The sequence below is a fragment of the Pipra filicauda genome, unplaced genomic scaffold (assembly GCF_003945595.2).
Source record: "Pipra filicauda isolate LSUMZ 115617 unplaced genomic scaffold, ASM394559v2 scaffold89_size2521313_pilon, whole genome shotgun sequence".
NCBI lineage: Eukaryota > Metazoa > Chordata > Aves > Passeriformes > Pipridae > Pipra > Pipra filicauda.
Window position 1 is genome coordinate 615,078 of NW_024105086.1, and position 17,527 is coordinate 632,604.

The 17,527-nt window shown below is 42.0% G+C and overlaps 1 protein-coding gene across 4 annotated transcripts in view; it reads left to right on the forward strand.

The window, feature by feature from the left end:
- GABRB2 (gamma-aminobutyric acid type A receptor subunit beta2) overlaps positions 1–17,527 on the forward strand; it is a 125,888-nt gene that overhangs the window by 60,669 nt on the left and 47,692 nt on the right. For all 4 annotated transcript variants that reach the window (XM_027711588.2, XM_027711622.2, XM_027711603.2 and 1 more), the window contains one exon: positions 5,172–5,254. In XM_027711588.2, the coding sequence (XP_027567389.1) occupies positions 5,172–5,254 (83 nt within the window). The remainder of the gene's footprint in view (positions 1–5,171; positions 5,255–17,527) is intronic.

Here is a 17,527-nt window from a genome sequence, read left to right on the forward strand (position 1 = left end):
TATTTTCTGTAAGTCCTGCAGTGTTTTAGCGTTCTGCCTTTTATTTATTTCTATAGAAAGGGAGAAGTGAAGTGAATGCTGAAAGACAAGGATACATTTCGCAGCGATAAAATATTAAAATTGTGAAGTGCTCCTCTGAGCTCTTCTGCCATGTTATGTGGGTGTTATTTTCCAGAGGAGAACATATTACTTCAGAGAAAGGTTTTGAATAAATTCAGTCTAAAGCAAAGTTTATTGTAGCAGAAGATTTTACTGCAGAGTGATGTGTGCTTTTTGCAGGGGTTTAAATTATGAACATGATGTTATGACTGAGTTTTAGACACAGGGACAGGATAGTAGGAAATGCTATCTCACTTAAAGAAAGGTGCTTATATGGCAGTACAGCAGGAAATTGGGCACATTGCATGGAAATGTGCAGAAAATTGTGGTTCTTTTGAGTCAGAATTCTTTTCCCATGAAATAATAGCCAAATTCTCCATTTTTCCATGACTCTTCCCTGCAGGGATGCACATGGCAAAACAGGCTGTCCAGCAGCAGGGAAATGCAGAGCTTCTTCCCCAGGAAGATCAGAGGCATGTGGGTTTTAGTTTCCTCTTAAAAATCTGCTGTGCTGCTTTTACCAGCAGTACCAACAGCAGTCACTGAGGCTGCAGTTCCTGGAGGGACTCGCTGGGGTTTAGCAGCTACTGGCTTTTCCTGTCTTGTGTTACAGCTGGCAAATGCTTTAGCATCACATCCTTCACATCCTTCCCTTGTGCTCTGGCTGTACCTTCTGGCTTTAACAAATGCACTGAGTGCTTGCAGAGAGCACCTGGCTGGTCAAGGATTGCACAGCAGAGACAAGGGGAGATATCTGCCTGTCATTAGAGAACGAGCTCCTGATGGAGTCAGGAAAATGAGCTCCTGGCACTTGGGTTGGAATACTCCAGAAATGTTGGGAAGTGGTGGTAGGAGAGAGCATGTTACAGATTCTGGGTAGCATGTGCATATCATTTCATCTCAAATGGAGACATCAGCCTCAGTAAAACTGTTCTTCTTTTCCTGTAAAGCTACTTTGAGAAACTCTCTATGCTGTTTACAGTTGAAAGATTATAGTAGACAATAACTGAATGTTTAGACTTGATGTTGAACTTGTAGAAATGTCACTATTTTTTATCATTTGTTATAACTAACTCTCAAACTATGATCACACAAGGGAAGCTTTTCTGTGAATAAGCAGGAGGAGGAAAAATTCTAGGAACTCTCTAATTAGCAAGACATCTATTTTAATTTAAAAATAGATTTGTTAGTATGTCTAACAACCTTGACATGTGTCTAAATGCAGTATTGCCCAGGAGAGAGACTTATCACACTGAAGTTTTGTTCCCAGAATTTCCCTGTATTTGCAGCTGGTTCTGCTGCTGTCACAGATGGTTTCCAGCTGTCTGCAGAAGGACTTTTTCCAAGAAGCAGAGGTGAACAGTGGGTTGAGCTGCAGTACATGATTTCAGTGAATAATGCAGAGAGTTCTGACTCCCAGTCAGTGTGAGCAGAGGATTCTTATAAAGCCTTGATAAGGAGATCCAGTCTGTGGTTATCTTGGGAGCTCTTTGGGTTGCTCCTGGTGTTGCTCGTGGGGAGTCTCTGCCCTCAGGTACCCAAAGCTGAGGCAGAACCTCAGGCTGCTTTCAGCAGGATGTACCTGCAAATATTTAAAGAAAGAAAGAATCAGTCTCTTTATTTTCCTGGGCTTCAGCTCAGTCTCTGCCTCCACAGGCCCCTGATCTGTCAGGGCTGGAGCAAAAGGGGTGTTGGAAGGTTCTCACAGTCCCACTCCCTCAGAAGAGCCCTCTGAAGTTGTCACCTTCTTGCTCAGCATTTCTGCAGTGTCTGTAATCCTGGAATTACAGGGCAGGGCTGCTGCCTTCCAGGGCACAGAGAAGTTTCTGTTCTGCTTATTCTCCACAGCTGCAGAGCCTCTGCAGCTCCAAGAGGGAGTTGGATCCGGTCCATCTCCACATGTCATTGGCATTGCTCTCCTGTCCTCCAGTGCTGTTTTTTCTTCACTAGTGATGTCAGAACTGTTTAAGTTGCTATTTTGAATTTCAAATCCCACTTGAACTTGTCAGAAAATCAAAATGTGTAGGATTTTGAAAAACTGTCCCTCCATAGCACTAAAAAATAAGAACTACTAACACTTCTGGGATGGTATTATAATATGGGTATTAATTTCTGCATCACTCTTAAGTTTGGAAGTGTTTAAAAAAAGTTCTTTATGGCCTTCACATTGGGCCTGTGAAAGGAGCAGTGCCAATTTCCAGTTCTTATTTGAATTGTAGAACCTCCCCAAAGGTTTGGAGATGAGCAGATTTTCAACTTTCTCAGAAATAATAGTTTATATGAATTATTTTGAATTACTGACAGCAAACTTTCCTTGCGAGTCAGTTGTGGTGCAGGTTTCTTTGCTTGTTTGGGCACATGAAGTTTTCTTTAGGTCTCCATAATCCTTCATTTAGTCAGTTTAGTGGTGCTTCAGGGTTTGCTTTTTTTGTGCTTTGTAGTCAGTCTCCATTCAAAATACAGAGCACGGAAGAGGAAGATGAAGACTCGTTTTCACTGGAATCATAAATATCAGAAATATCATAACTATCTCTTCCTCTAACAGCAGATGGAGATGAGTGTGAGGCAGTGCTGGGTGTTTGTTCCATCCAGGGGCTCTCTGGGTGCTGTTCTGTTCATCCCCAGTGCCTGCAGTGCCTCCACTCACAGCGTTGTTTTTTAAAAGCTTTCACTTTTTCAGTGTTTCTTCTCAAGGTTACATTATGCAAAGTACAACATTATTTTTTTTACACTAGTCCAGGCTGTATAACAAGTATTTTCAGTCCTTTTATGAAAATTGAAGTATCTCTGCTCTGGGGAAGAGGCTTTAGGCCTGTTTCCAGCACTCCCAAGTGCTGTAATGAACTCTCTCTGAAAAGGTTTGGGTCAGGTGTCCTGCCTTTAAAAGTGTTCTGAGGTGGCAATTCTTGCATGCTCTTGCTTTAGTAATTTGATTTATTTATTCACCATGAATTGCAAACCACCACGAATTATCAAAAGGTAGTTTTGTTGTTTAAGTAACTATAAAGATGAAAGAGAACTTCTTCTACTTTACCATAACTGTGAGAAGTCCGGGTAAAAATATGAGAGATGTACAAGGAGAGGAAATGACAGACATTTTATTTCAATGGATTTGTATTATGGATAAGAATGAACAAGCAAGTTGAATTAAATATATCATTTTGGCTTGATTCAAACTCTGCTTTACCAACCATTTCCATTACCATGCCCCTTTTTTCTCTGCTTTCTGGTGAGGTGAGGCACTGTCTCTTTTAATGGTTTGATCATGTTCCCTGCAGAGGTTTTATCCTCCCTGCCTGCAGCCGTCAGCCCCGTTTGTGGCATTTGCTGCCCCCGAACGCTTCAGCAGGTGTGTGAGAGTTGGGGGTGCTCTGCTCCCATCAGTCACACAGACACTGTGCTGGGGGTGGCCAGGACAGGGCCTTGGCTCTGGGGGGAAGCCCCACATCTGGTACACTCTGGTTGGTGGGAAATGTTTAGTGCAGAGACAGCTGTTAGAAGAGTTAGCAGTGAACCAGGTTTGTACTGACCACGATTCTTGTGTGTGTTTAAATGTCGGGTGTAAATCTGGGCTCCTGCCTTTTCCTCTGTGAACTACTGAAATTCTTCTGAAATTCCTGACTGTAATATACACATAGATATAGAAATAGTGAGGAAAACAAAATAACAAACTTCCCCCCAAACCCCCATAATCAAACAAAAAACATGAGCTGTAATTTTTTTCTGGTCTCCCTGCGCCTTTCTTGAAGTTTTCCCAAAAATAATCAGTCTTACACTGATACTGGAACTGGGCAATTCCTTAGATTTTCCTCTAAATTTAAAAATAAGGAACCAAGTATGAACTGCCAGAGGTTGTCTTTACATACAATATATGCTGCTGTTTGCTCCATTTGCTGTCAACAAACATGTATTCCTCTGCAGGCTGGTTTTGGTAAAAGCTGGGAGGCTTTCACTTGAGTGGAGCCAAAGTTCTTTTTCCCTTGCTTTTGTCCAGCCCAGGAAGCTTTCTTTTGAAGCATGTGTGGTGACCCACACCAGTTGAAAACATTGTATTTTCCAAAGCAGTTCTGTGAGTGTCCCTACACTGAATGAAGAAAGAGCTCAGTGCCAAAAGGTTCCCTTCTCTTGGAGAGCCCAGTACCTGGGAATGGTCAAAATGTAACATTAAGAGATCTTGTCCAGATTGACAAGAGGCAGGACAGTGTTTGTAGGAATAACTTGCCCTACTTTTGTTCTCTTTTATTTGAAGGAATATACAGGGATTTTTTTTTTCCTGGAGATGACAGTAAAGCATTGTTGGATAGGACAGTAAGGGTACTAATGAAGATTTTTAAGTGCCTCACAAAAACAATTGCTGAAGTAAATTTGGAGTCAATTTTAGCAGGCAGCTGTAGTTTTCTGCCTCTAATGAACATTTCTTAGGTATTTAAGGAGAAAGTATGACGTCTATCAAATGAAAGAGTTCTCTGAAGTTGTTTTGTGAGAACAAAGAATGTACAAGAAGTTTTTTAATCAGTTATTGAATATTCTAAATACTTACTATGAAAGACCAGTAACCCTCATATGGGGGGACAGGATTTTGAGAAGGCAGCTGAGTCCCTCAGTCTCTCATGTCCACCTCACAAAGTCATGTAGACCTGACAAAGACACAGCTGCTGGTCCTGTCACTTCTTGGGGTGTTTGCTATGGACACTTCATCCACTCCAGCTTGGGTCCCATTTTGGGGGTGTGTGCCCTCCTCATTTGGGAATTTCTGGTTGGAGCTAATTCATTTGGTCAGCCTTCAGCTCAGAGCCAGCCTGTAAATTGGGCTGTGCAGTGCTCTCCTGTCTGTCCTGCTCTGGCCAGGCTGTGCTGGGCTCACAGCAGAGCCTCGTGCCAGGGCCAGCTCTGTGCCCAGCCTGGCCTGGCCCCACTGGGACAGCCCTGGTTCCAGGTGAGCAGCAGTGGGGTGTTCCAGCAGAGCCAGGCATGAGGTCAGTTGTGAAGAAACACAGTTTGTGCTGTCAGTGAGGGGGATCAAGGGCAGATTGGAGCAGGACACGTTAACAGGCCCTTGTGTTCCCCCCCAGAATCACCACGACAGCTGCCTGCATGATGGACCTGCGCAGATACCCCCTGGATGAGCAGAACTGCACGCTGGAGATTGAGAGCTGTAAGTACTTCTGCAAATCCTCCTTAGTCGGGGGCCGCTGCTTCGAGGCTTTATTTCTGTCGGGTTGGGTTTGTGAGGTTTTGTTGGGGGTTTTTAACATGCTACTAACCCAGTTGTCTTCCTGTCTGATGACATTTAGATCCTTGTAAACACATGAGAAAAAAATAGCTTTCCAGATGGATTAGTAATTTGTGGCACCGGGATTAGCAGAAGTTATTCTGTGTTTTGATGGACAATTTACAGCTTTAAAAGTCTCATTCAAGTGCCTTGTTGGAGTTCATGTGAGGAGCACAAGGATTATTATCAGTTCTTTATCCTCCTTTACTGCTGAACTGTGTGGCAGCTTGTTTCCATTTATAAATGAAGGCAGGAGGTTACAACTGTCCTTGAAATAGGTGGTTTGTGTTTTTTTGCCTAACCACTGTGCTGTAGTTAAACTTTGAACACATGTAAGGCAATTTGTTTATATACACTGACTTAATGGCTGGCATTTTATTGAGCTTTCTGTGTAGATAAAATTTGTGAATTAAAACCTCTCTTTTCTCCAAAAATCCTTTAGGGAAATCTGTCAGAGCAAACCCAATTCATGATCCCTTTTATAAAGACAGTATTGCAAGTGTGTTTCTTGACACTCTAAGATCATTATCAGCACTCTGAAGATTAATGTCACACTCTAAAATACAGTAGGCAAGTATGTGTATTTTTAAAGTAAATTCTGTGTTATGAACTATTACGTGGGTTTTCTGTGTGCACTGAAGTACAAAATAATAATAATTTGTGCTGCAGTGGGTAAGAACTTGGTACAGCTGAACTTCTTTCTCCTGTTCCAGAGAGCATTTAAGAACATGCTTTACATTCTTGTCCAGGTTCCATTCATTGCAATTCACTGTAATTTCCAGGTAAGTTAAAACCCTTGTGGCACTGTTGTGTGAAATACTTTACACCCATAAAGTGAAGGAAGCGAGACTGTCAGTAAAGCTCAGCCCTTGTGTGTGGTGACATTCACAACAGCAAATGGGATCATGGACTTTGCTCTTCTGAGATTAGATCAAATCTTAGTTGTTTAGGGGGTCTTTGTAGTTCATTATAGAATTTCCATTGATAATTGATTCAGAATTTCATACCTGCAGCCAACTACTACATTACCAGTCTGTTAGGCTGATTATAATGTGCAAGGAAACTACTGGCATAATGGTATTCAGGTTTACAGAGATTTTTATTGAGAATGTTTTTGCTGTGACAGTGTCCTTTAATTGTTGTTGTAGCAAGGACCTGGAGTTTTTCTCTTTTCCAGTTAAGTGTGTAAGGCAGGAGGATGGAGAGTCAGAGGACATCCTTTCTCTCTCTTTCCAGCACTGTTGAAATGGTGAACAAGGTGTTGCCATCTCCCTGCGTTGCTGAGATGACTGAATCTTTGTGGGATTCACAAACTAGATATCCCCTGCCTCTCACCCTTCCAGGACCCACCCTGGGAAATATTCCCAGGAAATATCTGCTGGGTCAGTCCTTATGCAAAACTGAAAATGAAATTGTCTCTGCTTTTCAATGAGAGCACTTGTTCTGGTTCAGACTTAGAATGTGGGACTTGTAGGTTGAAATTTTCCTTTCATCTGATTTGGAGTAGCCAGATCAGTTTGAAGCCAGATGAGTTATCTTTCAAGAAGCAATCCTAACCAACAAGGTATGGAGCTCTCAGAATTGTTTTCCAGCTTGGTGTGAAGCCACAGTGCTCATTGTGTGACAGAAAGGGGAGCGGTTGGGTTTCCCACAGCAGTCAGGGGGCTCTGAGCAGGGGTCTCTTGTGGGTCTCTGGGCTCTGTTGCAGGGTCACAGGGGTCAGCTGGGTTTAACTCAGGGTGCTGGATGCAGCTGGCTGTCTCACTGCAGTGACAAAGGCCATTAGTGATTGGGGATAAAGGTGACACTTGCCCTGGGTTTTGAAACACTTCCACGCTGTTTAGGAAGTGGTTGCTCTTCATACCCATCACTGTTCAGATGGAAACCAGGCTGGCTGCTCCTCAGGAATCACTTCAGACAGAAATGCTGGTGGGGAGGTGGGCAGGGTGAATAAGATTGGAAGGGACTTCTGAGTCATTCAGTGCAGGTACTCGGGTAACAATCCCTCCTTTAAACTGGTCAGACTGGATCCCTGCAGTATCTCAGTTCCTCACCCTGCTGATCCTGTTGGATGGTTCACCACTGCTCTCTTGTGATGGTTAGATATTCCCTAAATTCTACCCCAAGTGTTTCCATTGCTATGAAGGCATGAAATTAATACCCACTGCTTGTGCAAACAATTTTGTTTTGTTCAGTGTCTTCCCCAGCCCTGCTGGGACCTTCATAACACGTTTAATGAAAATAGTGATAGTTTCTCATGGGCTGCATTTCATGAAGGTGAATATGCCAGTCTGTTTTAGCTTTCTCATACAGGAGTATGTTAAGAGAAATGCAGAACTAGCATTAGTTCTTCATTAGGAATAACCAGGACCATAAATAGTGTCCCAGAGGAAATCTCTGTTACGCTATGGCATTAATCCCACCCTTCCTCCCAGAGCCACCTCTGCCTTTCTTCCCAGCTGCATGACTTTCACAGGATACTCTTTCCTGGAACAGTACAGTAAGGTCTTCCCCTTCCTAACTCATTTTTCAGCAGTGGGTTCTAGCTTTTTGGTAGATTTTTTTTTTTTTTTTGCATAATGCTAAAAAAACATGACTTGGCATTTCCTAACACTGTTCACATAAATCAATGTTCTTAATATTACCACAGTCCTCAGGGATATCCAGTTCTTGGTTTATTTGTTTGGATTATCCTTCATCTTAACAGTGCCTGCAGATTTTGTTTCATTAGAAATTTCATTAACACAAAAATACTAAAGAGTATTAATGCCAAGAAGGAAGAGCTTTGCTTGGAATCATTCTCTGTACTGAGCATGATCTATTCCTTCAGTGCAGTACAATTCCCTACACACCTTTTATACACCTTTACTAATTGTCTGTTCTTAGGTAGTCCAATATCAAATGTTTTGATGAAGCTGGGTTAGATATGCTTTGTTTAAAAAAAGGAGTTATTGTCTAGCCAAGTCATTTGAGGGAAGTCATGATACCTTTTTAGCCCATTTTCATACATGTTCATGTCTCTGATGTCCTCCCATTCTTTCTCTGCTTCCTTCCCCTTCTTTCTTCCTTTCCTCCCCTCCTCCCCTCCCTGATGCCAGAGTTTGGTGCCTTCTTACACGCCTGGGTTACTTTTTGTTTTCACTTGTCATTGTGTTCACTGAATTTGTGGCCAATACTAAATTTTTGTTAATTTAGTTTATCATAACTCTAGATTAATTTGTGAATTACATGTTCTGGTTGAAAAGGATTGGATATAAAATACAAAACATGACCTAGAGAAGGTGGTGTCATCTCTTAAGATACAAGAGACAGGGTTTTCCCTCTTTCAGTCCGGGGTAGTCTCAGTGATCTTAGATGCTGAAAGTGTAAGAGAGGACCATTCCCTGTTAGTTCAAAGAGTGTCAGTTTTGAGAACTGGAATCCTGTTTTTTCATGTCTGGCCAGTTACAGTCTGAGGTCAGTTTTTGCTTTGCTCTCCTTTAAAGACAGAGGCTTGTTAAATGTTCAGTTTTGTTACGATGCTTCTAAACCTGTGGGCCATCATTTCCACGGGGGTGTCATCTGAGCTATTTGTTTTGTTTCTTTTGTTGTTTCCCAACACACTGAACAGTAGGTTTATAACACCAGAGGGAAATCAATTTTCCAATGTATTCATTTTTTGGTTTCCCAGCTTGCAGACAGAGTGTTTTCCTCTTCAGTCAAATACTGACTTGCCTCAGTAAATACCTCTCCTTTCTGCTCCCCACCTCTGCCACCAGTTTGCAGTGCTGAGTTTCTGATGATGCTGTAGAATAATTTGATTTCTCTGCTGTTTTCTGCCTCTCTGGAATTGTAACTGTTGAAAGGAATGTCTCAGCTAATCAGCTATAAGACTAGTGGGAGCTCAAAGGCAAAAAGAAGTACAAGGAAGTTTGAAGAATAGTTCATATTCTTATAAACAAAAAAGACCATGTTGCACATCCTGCAGCATAACAGAGATGATTGTGATTCTTCTGAATATTTTTGAATGCAATCATTCAAGATTCATCTGGTACATTTAGGCCTTTGACCATTTCTGTTATGTGGTGCCACATAAAGACAAAAACCTACTTCAGTTCCTTCGTCTCTTGTTTCCTGATGTGTTTGACCTGGCTGGATTTGTGTTATAATGAGGTGAAATTCAGGATCTGCCTACATTGTGACAAGTGTGTTTCCTCCCCCCCATTTCTTTATTGCTGTGGAACAAACAAGAACACATTGAGTTTCTCCTTGGAAGCATATTCTCAGAAATATCTTCCACAGAGTATTAAAGATGTGGCATTAAAAAGGTGCATGAAAGCCCTGCTGTTGGGAGCCTTGGCAGACAGGGAGTGTCCCCTTGGATGTGCTGCCCAGGGCAGGGGCACTCAGAGCAGCACACATGGGCAGGGGGCACTGCTTTGCTCTGGAATGACAAATGTTTTCAGGGCATTCCAGTTCTGTAAAAGCCTGAGGTGTCTGGAGCAGAAATTGTCCCATTTTTTCCTATCTCGTGACAAAAGGCCACAGAAGCACACCAAGGGAAAACCTGTTCAATGGGATTGTCTGGAAAAAGCAGGAAGAGCAGAGCTGGAGGAGTATCTTTGCTCCCAGCAGCAGTGCAGCCCAGTATCAAACACCTTCTAATCAGATCATCTGAGAGCTCATCAGCAGGAGGAACACGAGTCATCTCTGTGTGCTCAGGGAGACTTCACAAGTACATTTAAGGTGCTGCAAAGAACTGACAGCAGCCTTTGGCTGGAGCCTGGAGAGCTTTGCAGGTGGCAGCTCTGGCCATGGATCAGAGCTGGAATTGAGGCACAGGGACACATGGGACAACTCCAGGAGCTGACTGGGCAAGGCTTCCTGGCAAATGTGCTCGATGCCAGGCAAGAAACTGTGCTGATCCCAGGGCTGGGTGTTCAGCGAAGGAGATGCCATGGGAACATGGCACTGCCACAGGAGTGGGAAGGGAAACACGTGACTTTTGGGCTACTGATGGTTAGAATCTTAAAAGCCATTCTTTTTTTTAATTTTTCTTTTTTTTTTTTTATCAAACCTGGGCTGTATCCTGTGTCTCTTCAGCTGAGTGTGTTTGGCATCATGGCCCTTGTGGGAAGGATGTTCCTCTGTCAGTAGGAGCTGCTGTTATCCAACTGCCCCTTTTCTGTCTTGTTCATCATCAGTGTTTGGATGTCCTAATGTGGGTTCTGTGACAATTCAGCACTGAGGGTGGGAAGGGACTTAGATTGTTTAGCAAACAGTGGTGAATTCTGGCTCTGTAGCCACACTGTCCATTTTGGCAACGTGAGCTTTCAGTGTGGCTTCTTGGGACAGATCCTTTGTTCTTTATTTGTCCCCAGTAATTTCATCTCAAGTATGTTGAGAAGAGGTATCATTTCAGTGGCATAATGCACAGTGGCAGTGAACAGGAAATCCTTGACTCCTCTTCAGTGTGCAGATAGGATGATTCAGTAAGAGCTGAAATAATCCCAGTGGTAGGTGACTCTGCTGGGTAGTTGAAGAGAGGAAGGAAATTCAGCCCATCAATGCACAGGACCAGGGTGGGTTGTGTACAAGTGAACCAGTGCTGGGAAGGTTTTGGGAACACACACACAGCCCCAGCTGGGGGCTTTGGTCAGGCTTTCAGGCTGGAAATCAAGTCCCATCCAGAATGTATCACCCTGCAGGCAGGCAAGAGGGAAGTGTTTGCTGATTTTCATTCTGTCTCAGTACATCCCTGCAGCAGCACGTCCTGGGAGCTCTCAGAGCACAAACAAGGTGATGCACTGTTTGCAAATGAGGAGAGAATTCCACAGGAGCTCTGCAACACACTCAGCCTTTGAAGCAACCTGGAGTTAAATTTAAAAGGGAATCCAATATAGGAATATCTAAGCTCTGCTTACCAGCCCTGGACCATTCAGGCAATATAGACTGAAGTGCCTTTTCTTTCCTTTTTTATCATTCTGCAGTTGAATATGGAGAATATATGGAATCATAAAGATACTGAAACAAAACACATGGTTTTAAAACTTCTAATGCATTTTGTCTTTTATAGCCAGTCTGAACTAGAGTACATTTGTTCTTATTATGGATGACCCTGCCTTTTATCAAGAGATTATTGGAAACAAAAAGGGCCCAGTTCAAAGAGTCCATATTCAGAAAGAACCAAATTCATTTGCTAAGGTTTGAGGAAAAATGACATGTCCAGGAAGGTGTTTCTGATGCTGCAGAAAGATGTCTTCCGAAAGAAAAAGAATATATTTGTAACAAAAACTCTAATAATCTTATATCCAAGAAATTATGTGGACGTGTTGAAGGCTGATGGTTTGGCACTTTACAGGCCTGTTTTGAAAAGGTATGGATCTTACAAGGTAAATTCACTTTTTATTTAGGATCTGTGTTATAACAAATGTTTTTCTGTAGGTCTGGTATCCTTTTGAATACTTTGTAACTGGTGACTTCTTTAAGAAAAAGAAATATTTGTAAGTGCTGTTTGAAGAGACATCTGAGATATTGTTACATATCTTAGGTCTGTGTAGTGTGTGATGGGAGACTGTAGTTTATTTTTATTATGTTCCTTGCAGTGCACATATGGTTTGGTTCTTCTTTTAAAAATATTTTTTTACACCACTGTAAGTGATGGAAGTGGCACTGAGAGCTCACAATGCCTTCTTCTCCATGGTATCGTGTTCCTTAAGCACTCTGTTACCTTTCTCAAAATGAAATAATTTCTTCAACATGCTCCAGCTCTTATGAAATGGTAATATTGATCAGGTGCTGGAATCACTTGACCTCAGGTCTTTTGCTTCAGAAGACAATGTAAACCATGATTATCTTGTAGTGATCACACACCTGTGAAGAGAATTCAAATATGTTCCTACAGTCATTTTATTTCCTAAGATAGGAAATGCTTTTTTAAGATGCTTTTTCCCCCCAGCATCTGTCTCACTGTTTTAAAGGAAATAAATTAGTTTTTCTTTTGAGAATTCAAAACATAGTTGATTCACATTTTACCCACTGATCAGATTATAGTCTGTTCCTGATGCCTTTTGGGTATAAAGAAGCAAAAAGTCATCATGGCTGGGCTTCGCGAACGAAGGTTTGGGAAGGCTCTATCCACATTTGCTACAGGCTCGCTGGTGGCTTATGAGGCCAATACGAGACAGACACGTCCGATTGCAAAAGGCACAGCAGAAAGACTCCTTAGGTGGTGTATTCTGCAAGACACGGTTCTTTCTGCATTGCCTTTTCTCCTCGAGAGTGACCCTGCGTGTGTTCTCAAAGGAGACAGCTGCGTTATAGATGGGGTGTCTCCAGGCCTCCCGACTGGAGGCCATCAGTTGAGAAAACCATGAAGATGTAGCTAATGGCCAAACCCCCTTTATGTTATGGCTCTTCCCCAAGGAAATAGTGTCAAAATGTTGAGCCTTTTATCTTAAAAATTAGTTTATTAACTATTTACCCATAATTTTAAAGCCCAAGACAAGCATCTGTCTGGAAACATTAGCTTTTAGAATTTAAAAAGTAAGCACTCCTATATATGGCTTCAAATGCTCTTTTACTCATCAGGATGTTTCAGCAAGGAGAAATAGATTTCTTGGGTAACTGTAATTGTCCTTTGTTATCAAATTCGAGTACATACATTAAGGAATGACTTTTTTTATGATGAGTGTGCAAAACCTGTAGGAACAGGAAGGCAGTTGTTTGACTCTGTTGTCAGTCTGATGTGATTTGCACTTGGCCACTGAAAACAGCAGCTCCAACAGTTCTGCTAATGCTGAATTCATTCAGGAGGAAGGACAAGAAAATGAACTTTTGATGTGTCATAAAACTGTGGATTCAGCTGAGTTTGACCAGCAGTTGTGGCCTGTTCCCAAACCAGCAGTGCCCAGACTGGGCTCAGGGCAGAGCCTCTGGCAGATCCCTCCCAGCAGGGCCTGGGGAGGGGTCACAGTGCTCAGGGGGCTCCTGCTCTGAAGGGAACTCAGTTTGCAGACTTGCAGGGTGCTCTGGACTTGGGTCACTGTCCCTGACACTGCTCCATTTGGTCCAAGTTTCCAGAATGAGAATTGGAGCTTCATCTCTGAAACGTGAGCTGAACCCTCCTCGGGGGCCTCTGTTCCAGAGAGGAATCTTTGTTCTCCATCGGGGTGGAGTTTTTTGTTTGAGTGATTTACTTTTGTTTTTCCCAAACTGCAAGTTTTCTTTTTCCTACTGGTGCTCAAATACAACATACTGCATTTTCAATCACTGAACAGGAAAACAGTTTCATTGGTTTTGTTTCAGCAAGTAGAAGCCAGAGGGAATCATAAAATAATCTTTTGTTTTGATTATGACATTAGATTTGGGTTAAAGAAGGGTTGGTTTTTCAAGTAGACAAGCTTGGAAAACATTTTATTTTGGTGGAATAACACAGTAGAAATTGAATTAGTGGAAGCATTGGCAAAGTTAAAAATTATAATCTTTTCATTGCTTTGGTCAATATATTGTGCATTTCTAATGATGAGAACTTTGTGAAACATGTTAATTTGGTTCAGTTGCTCAGTGATATTTGGTACTGGCAGTTCACACTGATCAAATTCCACCTGTATTTAGAAAATAAAAGCTACTTTCTGTTATTGGATACTGTCCCATTTTGTTATGTCTAAATGTCGATTTCAGAGTTAGTGTTGCTTATGACATAGTAAATAATTTTTAAAGAGTTCAGCCTTAGTGTTATCAAACTTCTGGTAGTGCTGGGGAATTCTCCCCTGGCTAATTCCTGTATCAGTCTAACACCACTATAATTGATGTGAGAAAGTGCCATTGCAAATTGGCTGGGACATGACATTGGTGGGCTAGTCTACACAAGAAAACTGTTCCAGTTTTAGAAATATTTCTGATACATATGCCACTCAGAGGATTCAGTATGAATCTGACACACTGTCCAAAATTATTTGGATGGAAATCCAAGAGATCTTTTATGTATGAAAAATTGTCACTCTTAGATAAACTTTCTCATGATGTACATTTGTTCTGAGTAAAAATGAAACACCAGTAATACTGTTACTACTCTTAAGTAGCCTCCAAAATATGCTTTCTGGATGAACAAAGGAAGGGGATGTCTAAGTGGTTGAGAGAAATCATAAAGATTATAGTCTTTATCATTTATGTTGTATTTATAGAAGAGTTGGGGGTTGGTTTTGCCCCTTTTTTTGTTATATAATAATTTAGGTCTGTTGTTTTCAGTGTTGCTTTTTATGTGGGGAAAGAGAAGTCACTCAGTAGATGAATATGTGCTTACATTTCAAGGTATATTCAGGAATGATTCAGGATGGAAGAGACCTCGGGAGGTCTGTAATCAGCTCAGAACGTGGCCAGCTCTGGGGTCACACCGAGTCACTCAGAGCTTTGGCCACTCTGGTCTAGAAAACCTCCAAGGGTGGAGGGTGTGAAACCTCTGGAGGCTCCAGTGCCTGACCCTCCTGGGGGTGAAGAAGTGGAATTGCACTTGTGGAAAGGACCACGTTGTGTGTGTGGTTTCTGCTGTCCTGACCTGCTGCCTCTGCCCCAGAAGAAGTATGTGCTGGTACTAATCTGAAACAGTCTGAGTGCTGTGAAACCTGGGTTGTAAAATGGAAGTTGTGAGTCATGGAACCGAATGACAATAGCCCGAGAATGCTGTGAATAAATCACTACATTGTGCAAGCAGTGCTGTTTGACAGAGGCAGTTTTGGAGTTAAACTCTCTGGTTTTCCTTGCAGGTGTGATCTCGTGTGGTGTGCTCTGTTCCATCTCTCCTCGTTCATACACAGGTCCTGTTCCCACCATACCCACTGAAGTGTCTCTGAATACTTTGTCATTCTCAGTCACTTATTAAGGTTTAAAAAGTCTCAAAATAAGGGTTCTTTCCCCCTGGATAATGATTTCAGAATTTTCATTGTGATGTTTGGCTCAGTAACATGTTTCTTGTTATACACATTTTAAAGGCAATTCCTTCTATTCTGTGACTGCACAACATACAAGTTGTCTTTCTTGTGTATGGAACACAGATATGAATATCATGTTTACAGGAATATATTGGAAATACATTTGTTTAGGCAACAGCTTTGGAACTTGTGCTGTGTCATATTCCTGCTCTCCAGCTGCAGAGCAACCACTGCTTGCATTTGCCATTGTTCAGGCTGTGTCATCCTGGGACTGATGTGTTCTGCAGCCAGAGTTCCATTTGTTCCCTGAGCCCAGGCAATAATCTCACATGGAGACAGGGGAACAGAAGACAGCAAACAAGGAGCTGATGGCAGGCAGTGCTCTGCTCTGTGTCTGGAACAAGCCTTTCCACTCTGACACTGTGTTGATGCTGTGCTCCAGGGGACTGGGCAGCATTGAAATAACACCTTGGAACAGTGGTGGTCTGGGATGGAATCAAGTACTGAATGAATCCAGGCACTTCACTGATGTGTCAGAGATGACTATTTGAGTATTTGGTGGGTTCTGCATAACCTCACACAGCAATTTCCTGGTAAAATCCCCACTTTCAGCTGGTTTTCCTGAACAGTTAATTGAACAGACACAGCTCTAGTCAAGGCAAACACCTCTTGTGGGCTGCTGTGGGAACCAGTTTCATAGAAGCAAAGCAGGCACCTGAATGTCCTGAGGGAGCTCAGCTGTGACCTCGGAGCACTGCAAGGGAACAGGAGTTTGTTGGTGCCCAGAGCCTGCAGCACTCGGGGCTCCCCAGCACGTGCTTCTGGAGGGCTGGTGTTACACAGGACCAAGATGTGGCACTGGCAGCCTGAGCCATCCTGAAGTGCTGGTAAGGAACAGTTTTGCTTGTGAATTATGTTTTATTCCTTTGGGGGGGTTTTTTGTGTCTGGACCTTTGTAACCTGTTCCTAACACACAATCTATCACTGTTTTGGGGAGATTCTTCTTTTTCTTTTTACTGTGGTCCCTCTCTGTCTTCTTTTCTTGGCAGAGCAAAAATGAGTGATGTAAACAGTGACATTGGTGACTCTCTTGTGTCAGAATTACTGTGCCAGGGATGGGATCCATGGCAAGGACCTTTTCATTCTCCACATGCAGTTAACAGGAATGTGCCGGGGAGCATCAAAGTGCTGCAAGTGCACTGTGTTTATGCTGTAAGTCACTTTTGTTGCTGTAGCAGGTGGTGGTGGCACTGTACATGTGTAGTAACTAGAGGATTATTTTCCTTTCAGGTTTCAACAACAACTTTCTGCAAGTCTTGAAGGATCAACAGTGTTAGAGGTAAATGCACGATATTTTTCTCTGGTAAAACCAACATCAGAGTCTGTTCTCTTGCTCTCCAAGAATAATTATCTTTTCACTATCTCTATTTTTATTCATTTATGGGAAGATGGTGTTAAAGCAGCGGGTTTAACATTTTTCCATGATGGCAGAAAAACTTCTATCTCACTATGTCCAAAATATGCATTTTACTCTGTAGTGTGCTGTGTACATCAGAGCCTTCTTGGGTTTTCCCTTTTCTCATTCTTATTTTTCCCTTCCTTATTTTCCCTTTCCTTATTTTCCCTTTCCTTATTTTCCCTTTCCTTATTTTCCCTTTCCTTATTTTCCCCTTCCTTATTTCCCCTTCTTTATTTTCCCCCTTTTCCCCCTATTTCCCTCTTTTCACCCCTTTTTCCTTTTTTTTTTTCCCCTTTCAATGACTCCTCATGTACTGGTGATACTACTGTGGAATTTATTGTATAGCTGTGGGAAACTTACTTTCATTGTAAAATTACAAGGTGTCTGCTAAATATGGTAGTGTTCTTAAAAAATAAAATGGTGCTATTAACTGTTGTATCTGTGTGTTTCGTTATGAGTGTAAAGGAATTCTGAACACAGCAAAACATGGGAAATTTTAGAAATCTGAGAGAAGATGACTGGGAGATCAAAATGCCTGTCAGTGTTTCAATTTTTCTGTTTTTACATACAAAATTATATATTTAAAAATATCATACTTTAAAAAAAGCCCTTTATTTTGAATGGGGATCTTGAAAGTGATGCAAATGTAAGTAGCATTTGTACTGTGCATGTTTCTGTCGATTTGTGCTGCTGAGTGAGGCATGAACAGACTTCCAGTCACGTTTTTTTGAAGATAAGTCTTTTTGTAACTGAACAGTGAGCTCCTATTTGCACATATTTACATATGTA